General features: G+C 36.3%; 2 protein-coding genes across 10 annotated transcripts in view; one reads left to right on the forward strand and one right to left on the reverse strand.

Annotated features, from left to right (window-relative positions):
* WDR17 (WD repeat domain 17) overlaps nucleotides 1–10775 on the forward strand; it is a gene marked incomplete at both ends in the record, with an annotated part of 41748 nt that extends 30973 nt beyond the window's left edge. The window contains 9 exons of the mRNA XM_080344228.1: nucleotides 1161–1300; nucleotides 3650–3670; nucleotides 4583–4694; nucleotides 5441–5582; nucleotides 5670–5772; nucleotides 6638–6739; nucleotides 9076–9171; nucleotides 9356–9539; nucleotides 10656–10775. Coding sequence (XP_080200354.1) covers nucleotides 1161–1300; nucleotides 3650–3670; nucleotides 4583–4694; nucleotides 5441–5582; nucleotides 5670–5772; nucleotides 6638–6739; nucleotides 9076–9171; nucleotides 9356–9539; nucleotides 10656–10775 — 1020 coding nt within the window. The remainder of the gene's footprint in view (nucleotides 1–1160; nucleotides 1301–3649; nucleotides 3671–4582; nucleotides 4695–5440; nucleotides 5583–5669; nucleotides 5773–6637; nucleotides 6740–9075; nucleotides 9172–9355; nucleotides 9540–10655) is intronic.
* Nucleotides 10776–19353: 8578 nt separating this feature from the next.
* Nucleotides 19354–22198, reverse strand: part of ASB5 (ankyrin repeat and SOCS box containing 5) — a 37755-nt gene continuing 34910 nt past the window's right edge. For 7 of the 9 annotated variants that reach the window (XM_080344491.1, XM_080344484.1, XM_080344492.1 and 4 more), the window contains one exon: nucleotides 21022–21483. In XM_080344491.1, the coding sequence (XP_080200617.1) occupies nucleotides 21158–21483 (326 nt within the window). In that variant the 3' untranslated portion in view covers nucleotides 21022–21157. Of the gene's footprint in view, nucleotides 19934–21021; nucleotides 21484–22198 lie in introns of those variants that run through there. The other 2 variants (XM_080344487.1, XM_080344490.1) reach the window with 1 other exon arrangement.

Raw genomic sequence — 22198 nt, forward strand, 5'->3', positions numbered from 1 at the left:
TGGAAAGGCCAACATTAACTTCCTTTTTACATCTTCACATGATAAGTGGTTTTTTTAAATGTATGTACCACATTATAAAATGCATTACTTTTATTTGGTATTTGCTTTGTATATATTTATATAGAGAGTTTGACCCTTAAAATATTGAAGTTAATAGCAGAACTCCACTATTAAATTCCGTTCCTCTCATGCACAGCAAGTAGTATGGTATTATTTAATTGTTTTTTTTCATATATACAGTATTACGTTATATTAGAAAATGTAAGATACTCAGGTACCTTATATATACTTATGTGTATATGTATATTACTGTATACTGTTTATGGTGACTCAAAAGACCCACTCAGAACTGGAACTTCATTGTGCTACAAAAGGTGCAGTCTCTGCCTTGAAGAATTTTCAGTCTAAATGATGAAGTAAATAGTAAAAAAAAAAAACCAACCCTACCCCTCAGTACAAAAACAGAGCTGACATGTAGGAAACATGTTATTAGATTTTAATTTTGTTTGTAGTTTTAGAAATTGTTTCTTTTCCTCATTCTCTCTGGATTTTGTTGTTGCTGACTCAACATGTTCTTCCTCCTCTATGCCTTATAATGAGTAAAGTTCCATCTTAATGTGCTGTTCAGAGAGAAAGCAATAATCAGTTAATGCCCGTATTTCAAAACATATTTCATATATAGACATATTTCAGGTTGTTGTGTAGTCTCTTACGGTTTAATATTCTGCTATGCCTATCAGCAACTCGAGTTGCTCAGAGAGGGTAAGGACAGGAGAGTCCCTCCTGGTTGAGTGTGGGGTTTTTTGAGTCTCCTTTCATCAAAAAAGAGGGGAAATGTGTAGTCTGAAAGCTAGTGTCCTTACTTAAGACTAGAAGTAATTGCTATCATGCTTTTTAGGTAAGATATTTATGTAATCTCTTTAGTTGAATAAAGGAAGATTCTGCTAAAGGAAATCTATTTGGTTATTTTAAAAAGTAACATGTGTTACACGATTATTTACTTATTCAAGGGATCCAAATTATATATAATGTTGCTTTAATCAATGCATATTTTGTCCTTCTCTAAAAAGCAGTCTCATAAATGAATGTCATATGCTCACCATGGTGAATCCCCAAAAATGTTTGTGTCCCTTAATGATATAATTTTTTCATTGAGCAAGCTTGCGATGGCAAACCTGATTCGTGGAAATGAACTGGAGTTGGCAATCAGTGTGGGTACTGTCTTAGGAGAAAGTGCAGCACAAGCAACACATTATGCCCTAGAATTACTAGCAAGAAAATGTATGACAGTAACAACATGGTAAGATTTCTTAATGCAAAGAAGATTTTTTCTTTTTCTTTTTCTTTTTTTTTTTCCCCCCCCTGACAAAACAATAAAGGTGTTTCATTCTGAAACTTCCATAGACACCAAACCACCATGGGTAGATAGAATAGGAATTGCTGCTTGAATAAGAATTGCTATATTAGACCTTTGATGTACAGGGCATGCAAATGTTCTGCTTTAATCTCAAAATACATTATATATGCATTGTAAATGAGAGAAGAACCATTGTCACACAGAGTATGAAACCCGCTGAAAGAAACCTAGATACTTGGGCAATAGGTAGCGTAGTAAGTCCTAGTCTGTACTGAGTAAAAATCGCTGCTTCAGACAAAGTAAAGCTACAATTGAATTCTAAAGTCAAAAGGAACAGAAGCTTAAGTAGGATCTGTAAAGTGATTTTTAAGTACTTGTTTGAAAAATATAAAAACCTAAGAGGCTGAGGAATTATTTTATATTGGTGTTGGGAATACCAGACAGCTGGCAAGATGTAAGGATGATACAGGAGTACTGTTTAATTACATATGAGTAGATCATTTCTGTGTTGCATATAGGGGAAACTTTGCTAAATTTTCTTCTCTTTCTCACAGTGGTTTTACTTTGAAGGATACAGTTTTAGTCCTTTATTTGTCTACCAATAGAAAGCAGAAAATGTTCCTAAGGTATATTTGGCAGCTCTACAGATATTTTGGAATTAACATTTCCTATGAAACATGCTTAAACAGATATTGCAATTAAGCATCAGCTTTTCTGCTACAGTTGGTATTTGCTTAAGCATCCAGAAGTAGCATGAGAAAAATGTAGTGGGACTCCTCACTACAGAGCATGTAGCCTGCCTTAGACAATGAAGCATTTTAGAAAAAAAATAAAGAAGTGGATGACTTGCTTCTCTGGTTCTGTGATGATTTAGCATGTCTGCATTGCACCAGTTCTAACAGGGGTGTTTTGACAACTCCATCTGCAGCTTTTAAAGTCTCTGAAGCTGTTTCTCTGATCTCTCTGCCTTCGTTGTGAAGAGTGATTTTTGTGTAACCTCTGATAGGAAGCACTGGATGAACAGTTAAGAAGTGTATATTTTTTCCAGTTCTGTAACAAAAGTTTTTTCTGATCTCAGTGCTGTACCAAGAACTTACAATAGTATGGCATTTATGTGTATGTGCATAAAACTTCTGCAAATTTATGGCATGTGTAGACTGAAGTCTACATGGGTATACATGATAAAAATATAAACTGGTGTACTGCATGTTGCCCAAGTATATATCTGGATTTATCAATGGGTTTCATATGCTGTACTAAACACCTCTTACAGCTACACCCTGCAATCCTGGATTCAGATTTGCTGCCATTACAGCTTCTTTTTCTATTCTGTAGGAAAAGATCAGAGATTCCTGAATCTCTTTATATTTTGTATTATAGAGATACTGGCACAGCACAGTACCCCATGGTCCACTGAATATATAAAATCAAATATGGGGAAGCTGAAGTTCAGGGGCCTCTGATATTCAAAGGGCTCCCTTTTTTGTTTTTACTGGTTATTATACTTAGGGATACCCATCAATTGGAAATGTTTCACTTGTAGAGACAAACTTAATTCCTCAAGCAATAAGGAAGGACCTTGATGGGTCAGTAATGACATCAGTTATTGGTGGAATGTCTTTTGGGTTTTGATTGGTTTGATTCTTTGTTTTCTGTTGGTTTTGTGTTGTTTTCTTTAGAAGTGTGCTAAAATACATAATCAATCAAACAAAAAAGTCAAAACTAAACCTTCTGCTATTCAGAAGGCTAGTGGTATTTTTTTTGAAATACTGAATTCTGTGTATTCAGACTCAGCCACCAGAATTTCTTCTTTATACTGACAGTGGTTTTAGTTTGATTCTTGAAAAAAATCCAAGGTAAGACAATTTGTAGGTCATTTTATGAGGGCTTCTTTGGATTTTCTTTCAATAAAAAATTTATTTCAGTTTTGGGGCTGACTCTTAAAAATGTTTAAATTGCCTATGAAGATGAGAACCTGTGAGTAACTTATCTTGAAAATAGTGTAAGAACTTATAAAATATGCTATATTCTGAAAGAGCCTTTCAGTATCTTGAAAAAATGGCTACTGCATGGTAATAGTAGAATAGGTTTTTCCAATGGCCTTTTGGCATTAGTTTCTTTAGGTTGTCTAAAGGCACTGGAAAGATTTTTTTATTTTATTTTTAAAGTTGGTTAATCTGACTCTTATATTTGCTGTTGTATTTTAATTATTTTCTGTTAGATTTTTCCTCTGTAAAGTAAGAATACAAAATAAGATTTTTATTCATTACTGTTTCAATGTCTTCCTTTTAGCTTTCCATCACTTGGATACAGGTATTTTACTAGTTTGTAGAAAGAGATATGAAAAGCATGTGACATTGCTAATGGTAAAAACAAGATTAAACTAAGTGTTATCATTTTTTAATAGTGATCAATACTTGAAAGTGGGATAGAAAGCAGTTGCAAATATGGTACAGTAGCTTACTTGAACATTGTTAAGCCACATACATTCTGACAATCCAGGGCAACTTGGCAGGAGTTTTTGCCTTGCACAAGTCAGTCCTGTGAGTCACAGGAGAAAATGTCTGAAAGAATAAGAGAGTCACAGAACAACCAGAATAATCGTTTATTAAAAGCTCAATATAATAATTGTTTCAAAATAATTTCTTAATATTTACATGTGTTCCCTCCAGCTGCTTGTTGTGCTAGGGAGGGGGTAACAAATGCTAAAAAATTAGGAATATTTCAGAAATGTAAGTTTGCTAAAACATAATTTTCAGAAGGATGAAAATAGGTATTATATTCTTTCCCTGTATAGTCTCTCTTTTGTAATGTCACAGAAGCACTAGCTATTCTAGATGACTAAGAGATGCTTTATGCTGATGTCTTGGAGCTCTAAAAGCCTGGAAGTTTGAGGATGACATCTTCTTTCAGATTGGTTAGGTCCTACTCTCACTTCTCCTCCCTACTCACATATCCATCTATCTTGCTTTGATGTGGTTCTCATGTTTTAGGATTACACAGCTGTTTAATTCAACCAACTAAAGCAACCAAACTAGCACATGACTTTCCAGAAAAGATTAATAGATTAAGCCTCATTTATTGCACCAAAATAATCTTAGACACTGAGGTTGCTTCTGCTCTTCTCTAGAAATAGTATTTTTTTTCAGTAAACTTCTTTAGAAAAGAGTTTCCTCCTATTACAAACCATCAAGAGTAACTACATGTCATCTTTTGTTTGTGCAGGGATTTAGCAGCTGATCTTCTTATGATGATTCCTGATAACAAGCTGCAGTTAGTGAAACTATGTGCTTTTTATCCTGGATGTATAGCTGAAATAAATGACCTGCATGAAAAGGTACAATGAAAAAGAATTTACCTGAATACTAGCAAGAGATTATGTATTGATTTGTTTACTAATTTCAGTAAACCTAACATCCAATAAATCTGTAGGATTGATTTGTCACTAACAGTTGTAAATGTTATGTATCCCTTTTACCTCTTTTAGGCCTCATCGAGTTTTTTTCAGTATTGCACAAGAAAAACTTCAGTTCTTTAATTCTGCTCTGTGTGTAGTCTTTCCATGACATCGGTTGCTTCCTGAAATAGCTTATCTTGAGAATTACCTGTCAGTATGATTTATAACCTCCTTATCACTGAAGTGATGCATTCTATGAAGTGCAGCCTAATCATATCTTAGTAGAACAGCTTTCTGTACTAGCCTGAATTGTTCTACATCTTATGTCTGTAATCTCCTTAAATCCTCCCTTTCCTCCTCAGCAGTAGAAGGATCTACTCCACTAGCTCCCTTAATGTTCAACTTATACTGCACATCTATTGAGCAGTAGTAAAAAGTTCACAAACACATTAGCAATGGAAACTGATACTGCTTAAATTACAGCTACAGAATCTTCTCCTCCTATGTTGTTCTCTGGTCTACATGGCTTTCTTAATGTGCATTATGTGCAGGTATGTCCTTCAAACAATTACTCCTCTTTCAGAGAGTTTGATCCTATTGTTGTGTGCAAACTTCAGTATTTCTCTACATCTTAGAGAATTGTTTGAACATTACAGTAATTCTTTGGCAAAAACTTTGTTTTCCAGTGTAATCTTCCTGATGTAGAAGAATGTATGCGATTGGCAGAAACAAGTCAGGCAGATGGAGATATATTCGAAACTATAAAGTACTATCTGTTAAGCACAGAACCTGAAAAGGCTCTTCCTATTGGCATTCAGTATGTGAAAGGTAGGTACTTGGATGAAGAAACCTTTTAAAACATAAGGCGTTTGTATAGTTTGCCTCTTGAGATCTCTTGTTTCTATTTTTCAACAGAACAACTTTGTGGCTTGGATTGGACTTTAGATTCAGTCTGTCCATATCTTGATCTTCTAAGTTACATACGCACTGAACGATTAGTGTTGCATAAATGTAGCGAGTGAGTATATTTTCATTACTTCTAAAAGTGGAGGCTTCATTAAAGGAAACTTGGAATTAAAAAAAAAAAAAATACAGGTGCACACTGTTAGTATCATTTTTTGTTTTCCAGAAGAGGGGTACAAAAAAATTGCAACAAGCAAGCTAGTTCTGCAATCAGGAGACAAGAGTGTAGAATTTTCCTAAGTTTTCAAGGTTTAGCAAGAAGAAAAAAAATAAGATACCTTGCTGCTTCTTTCTCTGTGGGGCATTTACAATGGGTAAATCAATGTTCGTCTTATTTGAAGAATCTCACTTTGATCAGCTCTGGTTTTAGTTTCCTGAAGAAAAGGAGCAGTGGTACCACACATAAGGGGTTTTATGTCAAAATGTTAAGGAAATGTGATCTGTCACTCTCAGAATTAACTCTGAAATAGTTGTATAGCTGTAGCTCAGGTTGTTGTTGGTAGGCTGCACTGATGTATGTGTGAAGAACTAAAAGGAGCAAAAAGCCTAACTGTTATCTGTGGTGTATGGGAAAACCTGGGAAGATGGAAGTTCACAGTAACATGCGGGGCGATTTTATTTACATTTAGAGTTTTATCACATTAAAAGCTCTGAGTGACATTGTTTTTGTAACTTCATATGATTGTGCTCAATAACTATGTGTTGTACGTTACCTAACATTTAATAATTGAGATCGATGTAAAGCAAATAGTGTCTGGTTTAAGTTACATCATACAGAAAGTAAGCATAATCAAAACATATATTCTCCACAAAAGATGGAAGGATAAATTAGGTTTTAAAATTATAGCTTGAATATGAGTTTGTTTAATGTTTTTGCAGATGCTTCTTGTTGTTTATGATTAATATTTGTCCATTTATAGATTTCGGAATGAGTTGCTGATTTTGTGTGGTTATATTGGTGCTTTACTTGCTATCAGAAGACAGTACAATAGCATTGTACCTGCACTTTATGAATATACAAGGTAATATTATGTTTTCAGTAACACTGAGAAATCTCAGTCCCTCTTACGATGTAGGCCATACGTTGTCCTTATTTCCACCTCCCCCCTACAAAAAATAAAAAAATTTTAAAAATCTGAGTTCCCAGTTCTGTTATAAAGTTATAAGGATATACCCATGCCTGTGTATAGAATCTTCTTTACTTTCTGCATGCATTATACATATAAGAGTTTCTGAGGTAATGCAACAAGTTGTGAACCCAGAATTTCAGTCAAACTCTTAGTTTATGAATTTTTAGAAGTACCTGAGTATTCAGCATTACCTCCATGCATTATTATATGTTGACAGTTCTAATTTTGTATCTGTGTGTAGACCATTTGCCAAGACTTACTCAAGGAGCCAAGAGCAACAAAGACAAGCTTTGAATTTAAAGTTCGTAACTGGGCACTATCTTGATTCCCAGCAAGAAACTTGGCTTGACCTTCTGTTTCTCAGTGAACTAATATTCCCAGGCATTAATACACCTGACCTGGCCCATTTGATCTGACCTAGCCTGGTCCTGTTCACTTGGCGAAGCTCAAGCCCAACGATTCACCTGACTTCACTTGACATGACTGGGGCCACCTGACTAGGCTTGACTGACTTGAACCAGCTCAGCCTGACCCAATTGACTTAACCTCACTCACTTGACATGACTGGACTTGGCTTGACTTAACCCGATCCACTTGATGTGTCCTGACTTGGCCCAGTTGATTTGACCAGACTTGGCTTGACTTGACCAGACTTGGCTTGACACAGCCCAATCCAGTTTGGCCCAACCCACTTGACCCTACTTGATTTCACTTGGTACACTTGACTTGACCCCATTTGTCCCACATGGACTTGAACTGACCAACTTGGACTTAAAAGAAGAAAGATTAAGATCAATAATCTTATCTGGTAAATAAAACAGGCTTATATACAATACTTTAGTATTCCTTTCTCAGGGTATAACCACTGTTGTTTAGTCTTCCTGTGTGGTTTGGTAACGATACTGCTATCCAGCTGACTAATTTCCTCACAATTTGAGACTGTCAGACCCATTTGGTTTTGTCCCCTAACTTGCGAGGTAGCAAGACCAGCTTCGAAGTGTCACTGATTTCATGGTTGCATTGGCACTGTTCTAGCTGTTACTGCTCCACTAGCTGCTCGAACTGACCACAGCAGCTTTGATGACAATTTCAGCTCATTTATCTCTTCATCAAGGAAAAATGTTGCCTTATGTTGCTGAGTCCTTTCATACCTTACTAGAACTGTGAGTTTTTCTACACCTCCTGATATTTTATCAGAATTGCCTACCATAAATTTAGCATGTCTTAGATCTGTGTCTTTGCCCCTTTTCTTTGATTCCTCAAGAGCACTCCTTTTCTCTTAGCTATCCAGATCTCTGAAATTTGGTGAGAGGATAGGGAAAAGGGGAAACAACTGCTTGTTGGGGTTTTTGAGGGATTTGTTTTTTGGTTGTTTTTTCTTTTTTTTTTTTGAGCTGCCAGACTTATGTATGGAAAACAACAAGATGAAATATGAGCTTTTACAGAAGGGCCATTTTGATATGGAAATTAGTGGACTAGTAACAAGACATTTTTGAGACTCAGTTTGTGATACTTTGGCTGTCAAGCTTTACATTTTCCTGGGATTTAAAAAACACAGAACAATGCTACTTTTTTTTTTTTTCCCCCCCAAATTGCCCAGATTTTTAGATTCCATTTGATTTGAAACTGGACACTTACATACTTAAGCTGGCCATTTTTAAGGCATCCCAACACAAGTGGAAGTTTGCTGAATTAGGTCAGGTAATAACTGTGCCCTGTATTATGTTTTGATAAATAAAAATGCATTCACTGCAAGGGTTTTGAAACTGTTTTCCACAAGTAATAAGGTGAGACAAGACTATCCGAGAAAATGTATTGAACTGTGTCACTCTTGACTGTATTTTTATCATATCTACTATATAAAGGTAAAATAGGATATTAATTTTAGCAAAGTTGTCATTATTAAGAAGAATGCATGTAGCCTTAAAATTCAGAATGGTCTCAAAGAAAAAAGAATAGAACCAACTAAAGGCAAACTTAAATAAGATGGTGTAAATAGAGATCATTTAAAACAAACTTATATGAAACTATATACTCTTTATCTAGTAATTTAATATTTCTAAGGTTTAATATAGTGATTATTTTGAAGGATCAATTTATTTCCATAAAGTTATTTCCATATCCAGTGAAACATAGTTATATATTACTATTGTCTGTCTTGTTTTTCTTGTAAGAAAATACTCAATATTAGAATTAATTTGGACTTTCTTATTTGCATTCCTTTTCAGTCAGCTTTTAAAAAGACGGGAAGTGTCTGTACCTTTGAAAATCGAACAGCTTTCTGAGGAACTAGATGCATGGAGAGCTTGTACTCAATTCAACAAGTAGGTGGAAAAATATAAAATTACTATGAATGAAACTATTAGTTTTTAAATGTTTAATTGTAAATACAGGATTTATTTCATTTGTAAAATCTGAATATTAATGTAAAAATTAGTATTTTGTGGCAAACACAAACAAAAACAAATTAAGATGTATAGTTGAAAAACCAGTGTCTTTTGCTCATAGGCCTACTGATGAATCGCCATGCACCCCACCATCGGAATTGCACAGAACAGTGTATTCAATACTCGAGTCACGAATGCAAGAGGAGCCTCTGAAAGGGATGATTGGGCCAGACTATGTCACTGGATCAAATCTTCCTAGTCATTCTGATGTTCACATCTCTTGTTTGACAGGGTTAAGGATACAGGTACGATTTCAGAGTGCTAAGGTGTTCTTTCTTGTTTATAGCACTGACTAGTTGTGAGGTTGCCATAAATCTAAGGTCCCTCCCATCATTTCGGAGGAAAAATGTTTTTCCTCTTGGCACAGCAGCAGCCAAATGCTGACATCTGCTATATAAGAAAGGCTATATAAAGAATAATTTTCCAATTAAATAATTGCTCAGTTTCCCAACCCAAAACTAGGGTACATTCCTATGGGAGAGATTTCTTTTGTCAAATGTTCTGTCTGAAGTGCATGGAACTTACTGCCTACTACCTCAACATAGCTTGAATAAAACCCACAAAATTGTCTTCAACCACATACTAACATTATTCTGTTGTTACTATTTATCGTTATGGAAATGCATGCTATCAAGTTTGTAACTCATGGTTAATTAAAGCCAGGTATTAGAAGACTAACTGTTCAAATATATTTATTCATCACTCACATAGAGCTTTATGATCAAAACATACTAGCCCTTATAACACCACTTTGGTAAATGTTGTTATTTCCATAAAGGAAAAATTGACTGAGCCTCAAACACTCCTCTCAGGCTCCTGTGTCCAGACAGTGCCTCTGTGTCAGTTTACTCTCTTATATGAGGCTGAGTCTGTTTCCTCTATTCAGTGCAAGATGTCAGCCCAAAGAGCCCAAGGGTTGTTCAGGAATTAAGAGGGATAGTTTTGCATCAGAAAGTGGAGATTGCAAAATGCTGGTGGGATTTTTGAGATAAACAGGATTCAAAATTGCACACCAACAAGTCTAAAAAAACTTTCTGCCAACACTTCTGCATCCGACCAATGATCTCTGGCTGTGGGCACAGATACCACAATTATTAAAAATCAAAGTAAATATTTAAGCATTATTAAATGTTTTGTTTCTAGATCATGGAACATAACAAGTTCACTCATTTGATAATATTTATCTATTATCAAAGCTTTTAGTCAGTGGGGTACAATTCTTGCAGGAATGTAGATGTTAGTTATAAATCAGGTTTTCATGTCCTCCTGAGATAAAACAAACTGTGTTGTCTGTTGTGGTAGCCTTTACACAACTCATGTCAACTTTTTTCTTTCCCTCCCCAAACACTTTTGCTGTACAGGGTCCAGTGTTCTTCCTTGAAGATGGAAAATCTGCAATTTCACTGAATGATGCTTTGATGTGGGCCAAAGTGAATCCTTTTTCACCGCTAGGAACAGGAATACGACTGAACCCATTTTGATGAGGCATTTTCCTCTGTACTTTGTAGTGCTTAAAATAACACTCTGGGGGGTTAATGCTGATTTAACCTTGATTTTTAAAGGGCAGAAAGATGTCAGTTGACTCCTCTGGAAGGGACTTTGAAAATTGTAAAATAAGAACAAGAAAAGGATTTCTATAAAAATGTTTGTCAATAATCCAAAGAAAAAGTTATTTGAGGATCCAAAGAAAAACAAAAAAGTCCTAACTTCATAGACAGCCATGTCTTTTTTAGAGAGAATAGTGTTGTCAGACAATACAGACATATTTCAGTCAACTCTGTGTAAACAGATGCCTTGTAAAGGAAGTAAGCGACTATCTGCACATTATCAAAACAATGATAGCAAACTGTGAAATCCATAACCATAGTTTCAAATACGTAGTCATAGAATTACTTTATTGATAGCCACTGCAACTCATTTTTACAATAACTGGAATCCTGTGGCTCTTTCACACATTGTGTCCCCCTTTTTAATTTTAACTAATTTTTACACACAGGATTCTATAGCAAAAGTAAAATTTTAAAAGTGCTTACATTATTTTTTCATCAATTAGTTATTGTACTTTAATAGCACTACAAAGTTGTTTACTAATGTTTTGTTTAGATAGGTTTGAATATCTAGATTATAAAATTCTATTTTCTAGTAAGTTCATGTTTAACATCTGTCCCCCTTATAGTTTCTCTGGAAGCTAAATGTATTTATAAAACTTTTTTTTTTTTTTAAACAAAGGGTTTGTATGGAACAAACAGCAAATGTATTGAAATTATTTCATTATGTTACGTACATTTAAAATACTTGTTTTCTTTTTACATTTTGTATTAGTTATAAATATGCATATTAGTATGACAGATTAGAAGTAAATACTTGTGCATATATTTTTATTTACTAAAGCTGTGCTTAAGTGGAAAGAAAAATATGGCAATAGAATACTAGAGCATATTTAAATTTTAAAGCTGTGTATAGTACGGAATTTAATCATAAGGCAAATCTTATACCTATTCTTGTTAATAATTATTCTTATCAATAATTCTTATAATCAGAATTACTCTCGTGTAGAACAGATGCCTTCGTTATAATATTCTTTATTAGCTTCGTTGATGGCACACAAGCAGAAACCTACATGATCTGTTGTTATATTTTTTGCTGTTGCTTAAAAATTTAAAAATCCCAATAGTTACATAAAATGTAAAGAAGTTGCCATTAAAAATTGTCAGAACTATTTCAAGAGAAACTGTTGCAAAACTGGAAATAACACAAGGTCTCTTTTAGCGGAACCTATCCAACAAAATCCTCAATCTACAGGTAAGCAGTGCCCTCATTTAACTAGAAATAACAATGCTGCCATGCTGGAAATCTGTGATGGATATCAGACATAAAAAAATTCCTGTCTATCTTCCCCACCCCTTCCTCCCCCGCTTCCTCCTCTTTAAAAAGTTAAAATTTTGTTTTGTCAGTGTTCTAGAGTATTACTACAGAGTTTCTGCTGTAAGAATATATTTGGTGGGGGAAAAGTTGAGTTGCTTTGTAACCTATACGAAACACTTTTGTACATATTTGGATGTTGGAACAGAATGTTTTACTTTTTGCAGGTGTTGTTCGGAGAAGTGTTTTCCTTTGTTTAACCCTGTGGAATTTGGGGAATGAGAGTTGAGTTTCAATGAAATGTCAAATGAAAGACTAGAAATGTTTTAGCACATAAATTATACAACCTTGTATGTAAAAGTTGTTTATATCAAGTTGAAGAGCAAAGGCAAAAACTGAGTATGCAGCCCTATGACCGATGATTGGGATCTGAAAGATTGACTCAACTGCCACTCTACTATATTTCCAATTTTTTGATCTATCCTAAGGATTTTTACCTATATTTCACAGTTTAAATATCATATGCTATGTAGTATAACTGCATCGATTTGTTGCTCATGAATTGTGCCTTACTTGGAATCTTAGACAAATCGACTCCCTCTTTAAATAAGAGAGTGAGGGTTAAGAACTCTTTCATTGCTCAAATACAAAAATTAAGTCAAAGGGTGCTTGTTATATTGGGAATCCATCAGGTAACAGTCATTGTGAATAACATGAGGTTGCATTTTCTTTAAGGTGGTTGTACCCCATGTGGTGAGGGGAACATGCAAAAGGGATTGTAATTGTGTTATTGCTACAACTGTGGTCACAACTGTTAAAATATAGATTCATCCTTTTCAAAAATACTTTCAGATTGTTTGCTGATGTGTGACTTCATTGTCTGGCACAGCTAGTCAAAAACAGATATTTCCCCTTAATATTAAAGAATTCTTTGTCTTTAAATGTTTGTTTGACTCCTCTGTAAATGTCATACCTCTGTTTGAATGAAGAAATTTATCAAACTAAACAGCTAGTACTTTCCAATTACTGTTAAATCTCAGTTAAGTGTAACATCACTTTATCCCCACCAAATTAAGTTCATTGATCTATTGAAAGAATCTGGCCAACGTTACTGATGTTTGTAAGCTTCACAGGCTGCAGTCACATGTGAGACTTCCTCAGGTGGGTTCCAAAACAATATAAAAAGTTCTGTCATGCTATAAACTGTTCCCATTGCAAAGACTCCCTTTAAAATGAGATATGACACTTTAAATCCACATTACTTAATTTCTTCATTGGGTAAAATAATTTAAATCCAGAATTACTACAGCTTAAGATTACACTAATGCAAGAAAATCCATTAATTCTTTACACAGAAAACAAAACTAAACTGCTGAGTCTAGATACCATTTTCAGAATAGGCATTAGGTTTTTTAAAAAACTTGAAGCTTTTACATTTATGTAGGAAGGAAATTAAATCCAGGATCATCTTTGCTCAAGATAAAAATTACTAAAAACATGGAGTAGGGAATAGATTTAGAAAAGCAGTTGTGAAGACCAGTATGCGTTTGCACAATAGGTCAAAATATGAAGACATGAAGTATGCTTTGAGACTTAGTGAAAATTACTAATACAACAATTATAGTTTGTAGCTTCTAATGTTGTATCAGTAACATCTGTGTCAGAAAAATTCACTGATAAAACAGTAAGCCTTCTTTCTTTCTAGGAAGAAATGAAGCCCAAAAGGAAGCTAGGCAATGCTATAAAAACAAGTAAATTACTGTATTGCAGATATTAAGAAATAATAACAAAAGATGTATTTTAGAATGTGATGATTTCAAAGAGGGTTTTGATTTATTTGCTTAAAACATCATTGTTCCCTAATGGACAATAAACTTAAATTTCTTTTGGTGATTATGCAGTCAACACTACTGTTATCAGAATGGGCTTTGTGTTCCAAAGTTCCACTCCCTGGGTGACCTTCTCAGTGGTCTCCTGGGAGGTACCAAACGTCCATCGTACCAGGATCTGTCAGCTTATTTCGCCTGGTTTTCTTTAAAGTGAAGACCTGTTTTGCCTTTTGTTTCTGAGGAATCTAGATGCAAGGGGGAAGGGGGTGGAACAGGAAAACTATATTAAAAGAAACAGTGGCTCTGAAGGTTCCAAGTAATTTAAAAGTGACAATGCTGTTTAAAATCACCTTTTAGTTTAGTGTACAATTTTATATTTAAACAGTGAAATAAGGCCTTGTCTTCACTTAGGAAGGCAGCATTTTACCCCTGCATGTGTACATGAAGTGGAAGCACTACTATCTTCTGATGCTATGATTATTTGAACCAGTGTAGACCATTGTTGATGGGAAACGGGAAAAATATATACAAAAAACCTGAAAATTGATCTGCTATTTAATTACATTTTACTCCAGTAGCATAACACTGATACACTACCCCAGGGAATGTTGAGTGTAGCCACACAGCAGTCATCAGACACTGGGAAAAATTCAGAAGACTGTACTCACGCCCCAGTCCGTGTTCTCACCTGTAGGGTTTTCATGGCGCTCCTCAACCATGTTTCGTCAAGCCCGAACAAAGGCAGCGGAAGGATGCCCTGCTCCTCTCTGCCTTCACTTGTCATTCTGAAACCTAGCACCCCTGCTGTGGTAAAATATGACTGTCCCACTCTTCTGCTTTTTAAGAAAATAAAAGCGAACATTCAAAACACTCACATGGATTCTCTTCTTTCTCTTGCACTCTCGTTTTCATGTGCACGTTAACGATGGCATCAACCTTCTGTCAGTACTGTTTTTGCCAGTACTGGGTTCCATGGTTATTTCTGTGAACCTGATGTTACTCTTGCTAGCCTTTGGAGCTGGTCATCTGGTAACCATGGCTACCTCTGCCTGATAACAGTAGTCTGTAGAATCAACCTCCCTGTCTTGAAGTTTTTTAATTCTGAAGAAAAATGTGTTTGGGAATTGATTAAATTAAAAAAAAAAAATCAATAGTAGTCATTCATTTTTGCAGTTCTATAACATATAATTAATTTCATCTTGAAAGCAGGGAAACCAATATATAATCATCTTAAGTAGCTTGACCAAAACTATTTGGTCAAGCTGAAGGAAATTGAGCAGCAGTTGATATCCAGGCCTGTGAGCATAATCCACTAGGTTAAAGCTTCTGAAACTCGTCTTCCAGTCAGATTTCCCTTTAAAACACATTTTTCACTTTTGTCTGTGCTACTTCTTGTCAAATCAGGGCAAGATATGAAAGATATTGAAATAAATAACTTACGCTTTTTCTGTGGATAAACAACGTTTAATCCATTTCCTTGTGTTCCGTAAAAACATGTTCATTAGAGCATAAGCAAAACAGCGCTGGGTGCGCGGGGGATTCACTCCGCCCAACACGCACACTTTTAACAATAAGAAGTGTGCTTAAATACAGTATGGTATTACATATTCATAATGACCCCAGAAACGCCTATACATATTCATGACCTTTCCCCCTTTTTATTAAAATGAGTCTCAGATAACCATTTACATATTCCCCTCCTTGACCCTCCCCTGTTGCGCCTGCGCAGTGTCACTTGGTGAATTTGAGGAAGGGTCTTTAGGGGTCTTTGGATGAAGGCTCCTTCAGCTTCGTCACAGTGGACTTTTTACCTTTGGCTCATTAGGAGGAACTGGCTGGAACCCAAGCTACCAAACCGACTGAAACCAGACTGGCGCCCCCTTTTTGCTGTAAATCTTGGCTATCTTGTCTCCTCAAGGTTGCAGCTGGTCCTGTAGAACTTCTTATCTCGGCATTTAATGAAGTCCTGCTTTTTTTAGCACAATTAGTTACATACAGCTCTAAACTAGATATTAATAATGTGGTTTAAAATGTTAGCTTGTTAGTAGGCCCTTATTATATAGTTGCTTAACCCTTAAAGTGTTAGTTCCCTCTATCAATATAACTTCCTAAACAAGCTTCATAACTTTTTACATAGAACTTAACCACTTTTCCCTTTTCCAAGTTCAGAGTCCGTGCCTCATTTGGTTATACCTGTAAACATTAAACATCTTAGCATGAATCACAACTGCATTTTTCACAATATTGAGTAACAGGCCAGCACTAGCGATGAACAGGGACAAAACTGCCCATGGGCACCAGTGACTCGCCCTCCGTCAGTTGGCACCGTGCAGGAGCCTGCGCCAGCGCTCCTGCTGCTCCCGCCTCGCACGGAGCTTCAGCTGCGGGTTTGAAAAAAAACTTTATGCAACGGGAACAGGAAAAAAAAAAAAAAAAGGTTTTGGGCACGGGCAGATGTGAAGGAGATGTCTGGGTGGTCTTGTTACCCATACTGAGATTTCTTGTTGACCCCCCAAAACTCTTTAAGTCACCTGCAGAGGCTTTCAGTTCTAAGATCTAAGTTGTACAAATACAAAAATATGACAAATGTTGCCAAAAGCAACCGCTTAGCTTGTGTGTGTGCGTTTTCTGTATGTCAAGCCTGTGGAGTGGGAACTCAAAATGACGGAATGTAGACCGGCCCCGCGGCCCCGCCCCAACGGCCGCCCTAACGGCCGGTTCGCGCGCAGCGCCGCGGGGAGCCGCCGCGACCTCGGCCCTGGGTGTGAGGGGCGGTAGCGCCACAGGGCCCCGGCTCCAGGCACCGCGGGAGGAGCCCCCGCCGAGACAGAGAAGCACAAGCGAGCGCTGGCACCGGCTCCCGCTCCCCGGCGCAGCCCGGCCCCGCCTGCGGGGCCGCCATGGCGGTGTCGGTGCCAGCCCGGCGGCAAAGGCGCGGAAAATCTCGTGTTGCGTGTGTTCTCTGAGGCGGCGGTGCCGTGTCCTGTGTGCGTCTGTTGGGTGCTTGCTTTTTCAGCAAGCCTGCAGGATATCACAGTTGAATTGCTTTGCTGAATCGAGATATTACACTGTAACTTACACTCCCCCCGGCCCCCAAAACTGTCTTAAAGGCACTTTAAAGCCACGTTTTTGCTGGTATAATAATTCATATAACGAGATATTTCAGCCAGTAAAGAAGGCTCCTTGTAAAAGTGGGTATGCTGTAGTAGTCTTTCACAGTGCTCTGACGTGTTTCAATGTTTATTTCACATCTTGGTTCCCAATATTTTATTACATTTCATACTAAGAATTCAACCCATCATATCTACATTGTAGCAGGGACCCCACATAATGAGAACAAGAACAAATCTGTTTCATTTCTTGCTAAAGAAGGGTTCATTTTTTAAAAAAATAATTTTACGAAACACTAATGTCAGGTATTTCATTACTATATGTTTTTGGTATGTGGCATTAGTGTGTCTGACCTGCCAGAGACCTGTTCCAGTACTTAGTCCTACCCGGGCAACAACATCCATTCCCTATTTTGTTTGTTTCTGTTACATAGTAACAGAAGTGATGCCCATCCAACCGGCTCAGCTTGCCAAAGTAGCTCTATTTTCATATAATTATCTGGTAGCAAAAGATAAGAGATTACGTAGAGCATTGCATATTGCCCAAGACTGAATTAATAATATTGCTGGCAGCTAGTTCTAGATTATTCTTCTGGCTAGTCTACCATTCTGTAGAACTAAAAAGTAATACCAAATACCTGTGAACTCTGACAGTCTTGGTTTGCTCTTTGGATGACAGCAAGGATCAGTGGGAACAGACATTGCAAACGCCATGAGAGTATGAACACAACCCATTTGTGATGAGATGGCTTGGACTCTGATGTGACTCTTAGCAAACTGTCTGTCATCTAGTTTTGTTTCAAACAGATGTTTTGCAGAATAACCATGCTTCCTGAAAACTAATCTTATTGTACAGAATGAGAGTGATTTTTTTTTAATTACATGTCTGCTGAGTCGATCTTGGAAAGCACTATGCCCACCTGAAGGTGAGGGTCTAAATGATCTCATTCAACACAGAAAAGTGCAGCAGTTGTTTTGGCACTTCCTTGTTTCTTGAAGTAATACAGAGCCACGGTATTGAACATAAAAATACAAATTATTAGTGTCTGGATGAAAACCAACACCATCCAGCTTGCTCCATTACAGAGTATGTACATTATGGCCTCCTAAGCAGGTCCTCTTACTTGCATCTGACTTTACAGGGACTCCAGAAGAGGCCCTCACTAGAGTTTTTGCAGGAAACCGAAGCAAATCAAGATCACTTTTAACAAGGGCAAGTGCCAGAGAGCTGCATTTTACTAGGTGGATATTATTTAGCAACCGAGTAAGCACTCTTTTTTGTGAATACTTCCTCTATAGTTAGTTCCTCAATCAGCATCTTTCCAGTAGGAACATAAATACTGGAAAGAGTCACTGAAAAAGAATGGAAGAGGGTGAATCACCGAGGGCAAGTGGTACATTTTCAGCTGTCTCATGCTTTGGTTTGCAGGAATTGAGCATCAGTCACTGAGGCAGTAACCTGTTCTCAGAGGAAGGCCAAATGAAAAGATTGAGAGAAAGAGGGCTGTATTTCGATGAAGCAGTCAGATCACCTTTTTTTGACGTGACTGGCAATCATCACCACACAAGGGCATGAGCAAGGCAGAAATCCTTTGGCTTTTCTGTCTCTTGGGGGTGTCAGCACTCCTCTGGCTAGAGAGTTCAGCAGTAACGTTTCAACCTGATCACAGAAATTCCTGTTGGAGCTTTCTGGGATTCTGCAACATGATCTTTGGAGCTGGGTAATTGTTCATAAACTAGACAGTAAGAGTAATAATGTCCTTTTCAGAGCGATATCTATTCTGATACAGGGAACTGATTTATTTCTTGAGCCTTAAATCCACCTCCAGAACCTGAGGCTGAAGATTCAGTATCCACATCTCCATGATATGCCTTCAGAAACCTCACAGATAATACACAATAATATATGCCTTTCTCTGAGGCAAAGAATTATTCAAGATGCCCATGAGCTGTGATACAGAATTGTTATGAAAAGACCCCAGATAATTCTGTTTCACAAGAGGAGACCAAAAGTTTCTCAGCATTAAGGCTTTTGAGGAATATTCCTCTGGAGCTTTTAAAGTTACTAATTGTACTAAAAACCAGAAAATCAATGTAAACTGTGCATAGCTGAAAAAGTTGTGATTATATTCGCAGCAGCATAATTCCAATTCACAGCACAGACAGTGAGGAACAATAAAGGAAGTTCCTTACTGTCATTAATCAATTGTCCATACAAAGAAAAATTGACATATATTTGTTTTATTTTTATCAGTGTATATAGTGCACCTATCACCAAGTATGTTTAGGTACATAAACAATAGAAATTTAAAAACACATAAAATAATGACTCCAAATGGACAAACTTAACAAATAATAATGAAGAAACCCATTGTTGTTCGGGTGTGTCAAACAGATTTTTAAAGTATAAATACAATTAAAATTAACAGCACTAAAGCTATTTAGTAAGTGTTAAGCTAAAGCTACGCAATCATTTCCCAGAGTATCAGCACACTTATTCAATTCAGCCTTATTAGCACCTTGGTACCAGTTGCTGAATGGCTCCCAGTTATTATTATATACTAACACCAGGTGTCAAAGATACATTTCTTTTTTTAAGTAATATGCAAAAGGCTTTTTTTTTTTCCGCCCAGCAGTTCTTTAGATAAAATGTAGAATAAACAGAAGAAAAAATACTTGTTATTCAAGTTTCTAAAGGTTAATTACTATGTTATCTATACTGTAAGAAATTCTTCAGTATCGTTGGCAACTGGAGTTGTGGAACAAGATGCAGTCTAGCTCTTCCTAGATAATTTCGGATACGTAGTCGGCAGAGCTGACAAAGAGAAGGTGGTGTGGCTGCAAACAAAAAAGGAGTTTCATTATACAACTATAAAAGCCAGTACTTAGCTTTGCAACAGTCTTGCACAGTAACGGGATTTCTGGAAAAAATGTTCACATTTTGCAAACATATCCTTTTCCTTCCTTCCTTTTCCTTCATTGCATTTTGCCCTCAAAGATAAAGACTGGGGCTACTGAAGCCTTATTAATAGTCAGGGAAATACTTAAAAAAAAGTTCAAATCAGCAAATACTATGTGTTTTTAAATTAAAAACCTGCTCCTAGAAAACATCTGATATCCACAGCTTTAAAAACTGCAGTATTTATTTTTTTAAAAAAAACATGGGACAGGTGAAATACATGCTACAGCACTACAAGCTGCATTACCAATGCATCTCTGAAACAAGAATAAGTTGGCAAAATACCTAGATCCTGGATCACGTTTAAGTGGTCTTACCAGCTCAAGGTGACACCTTTGTCCCTGTGTACCCCCCGCCCCCACACCTCACAATGAACACGTTCCTCTCTTTGGGCAATAAAACCATGCGTGTTTCTTGCCAATTCTTTTTTTTTTTTTTTTATGTCTTTGCTGTGGCTTTTAAAAATCCTACTAGCCTGGGTAATTTTGTGATAACTGACTGGTTTTAGAGGCTTTTTTTAACCAGCATTCTGACTACAGAGATGTTTTCTGGAGGAAAACACTAATCAATGTAGTTAACAGTTCACCGCTAAAGAGATGCCCATGGTTATTGCAATAGTTTCTCTGCTTATTTCCCACCTTTGTCTTGTGGTTTATTTTTACACTGTACATAGGCCAGTCTGAATGAATCCAGTTCCCTGCGGGATATTTTTTCTCTCTCTCTCTAAGGCAAAAGATCTTTAAGAGTTTTAAGAGACTCTTAAGTGTTGACTCCTATTTCTCAGGTACTTATAATTCAGTAGAGAAAATGTAGAAAATTAAACTTATTATACTTTTTGCTTACAATCAAAATAAAGTGCTTTATATGCACTTAAAATATATTTTTAAAATATTGGAACAGCTGGCCAAAACGAAATATATCTCAAATCTGAAACTGAAATATTTTGTTTCTTTTTAACAAGGTCTGTAACAGCCAATAAAAATGTAGCTTTAATATCTAATTGTGCAAACACCCAATAAAGAGAAGATGATATTACTGGGTATTTTTATAGTTAGACATGAATTTACCTGAACGTTAAAATATTCATTTCATAAAGCACAATGTTAGCTTCTGTAACATGGATCGTTTGGGCTGTTGGGGTTCTTTGGAGGGCTGGTTAGGTTGTTTCTGTTTTGTTGGTTTTTTTTTTTTTTAAGAATACAAGTTACAGTTGTAAAAGCACATATGTGAAACTTACCTTCATGGAGGAGCAGCAGTCTCTCCACTAAACTACTTGGAGCAGCTAAATCAACAGGCCTCTCAAAATCTGTATTTTTGGCATTTATGTCTGCCCCAAATTCAAGGAGTAAGTTTACAATCTCTGTACTAGAATGCTGGGCAGCAGCGTGGAGTGGAGTTTCCAAATGCTTTCCTTTCTGTACATTGGCACCTGGTCAGTAGATGCACATAAAGAGATGTAAAAAGAGATTTAATTAAATTGTCATTGAGTAAAGGTGATGTTATTATACAAAACAAACAAAAAAACCCCACTGTCCTAGAATGCCACAGTGACTTTAGCCACTTTATTAGTTTTATTGCATAACACTATAGCTAATCATATCAGTAAGATTTTTTGAACGCATACACTTATCCTAGGTTTTATTACCTAAGCACTACTAGATTTTAAAGGAAAATACTTTATAAAAAGCATGAAAATAAAAAGAAAATCAGAAAATACTTTAGAAAAAGAAGGAAGAGAAATGAAATTAGGTCATGTGAGCATCATTGTTGACCTAGTTATAAAAAAAGTACATTTTGTACACGTTTAAGAAAATTTGCACTACATAAAAATATGCTTTCTTGTTTAAGTCTTTAGAAAGAATCACTAAACTGAAGTTTAGTAGTTATGTTTCTGTAAGTACGCCAACTCAAGAAGGAATCCAACTTGGACGCCTGATAGTTTTTCATGTGTTGAAGCTGGCAAAGGGTTTGAAATAGATTCCCATCTCATCCAACCTTTATCAAGAATTTTTCTAATTAAGGTGGGGTACACAGATGGGAAAGCTAATAGGGAAAAAAAGTCCAATCCATTCATTCTCCCAGTCCACAGGATTCTAATTACTACTCTTTTGTATTAATAATGATTTGCTAATTTATTTTAAATT

Source organism: Nesoenas mayeri, assembly GCF_963082525.1.
Source record: "Nesoenas mayeri genome assembly, chromosome: 4".
In the NCBI taxonomy this organism is placed as follows: Eukaryota; Metazoa; Chordata; class Aves; order Columbiformes; family Columbidae; genus Nesoenas; species Nesoenas mayeri.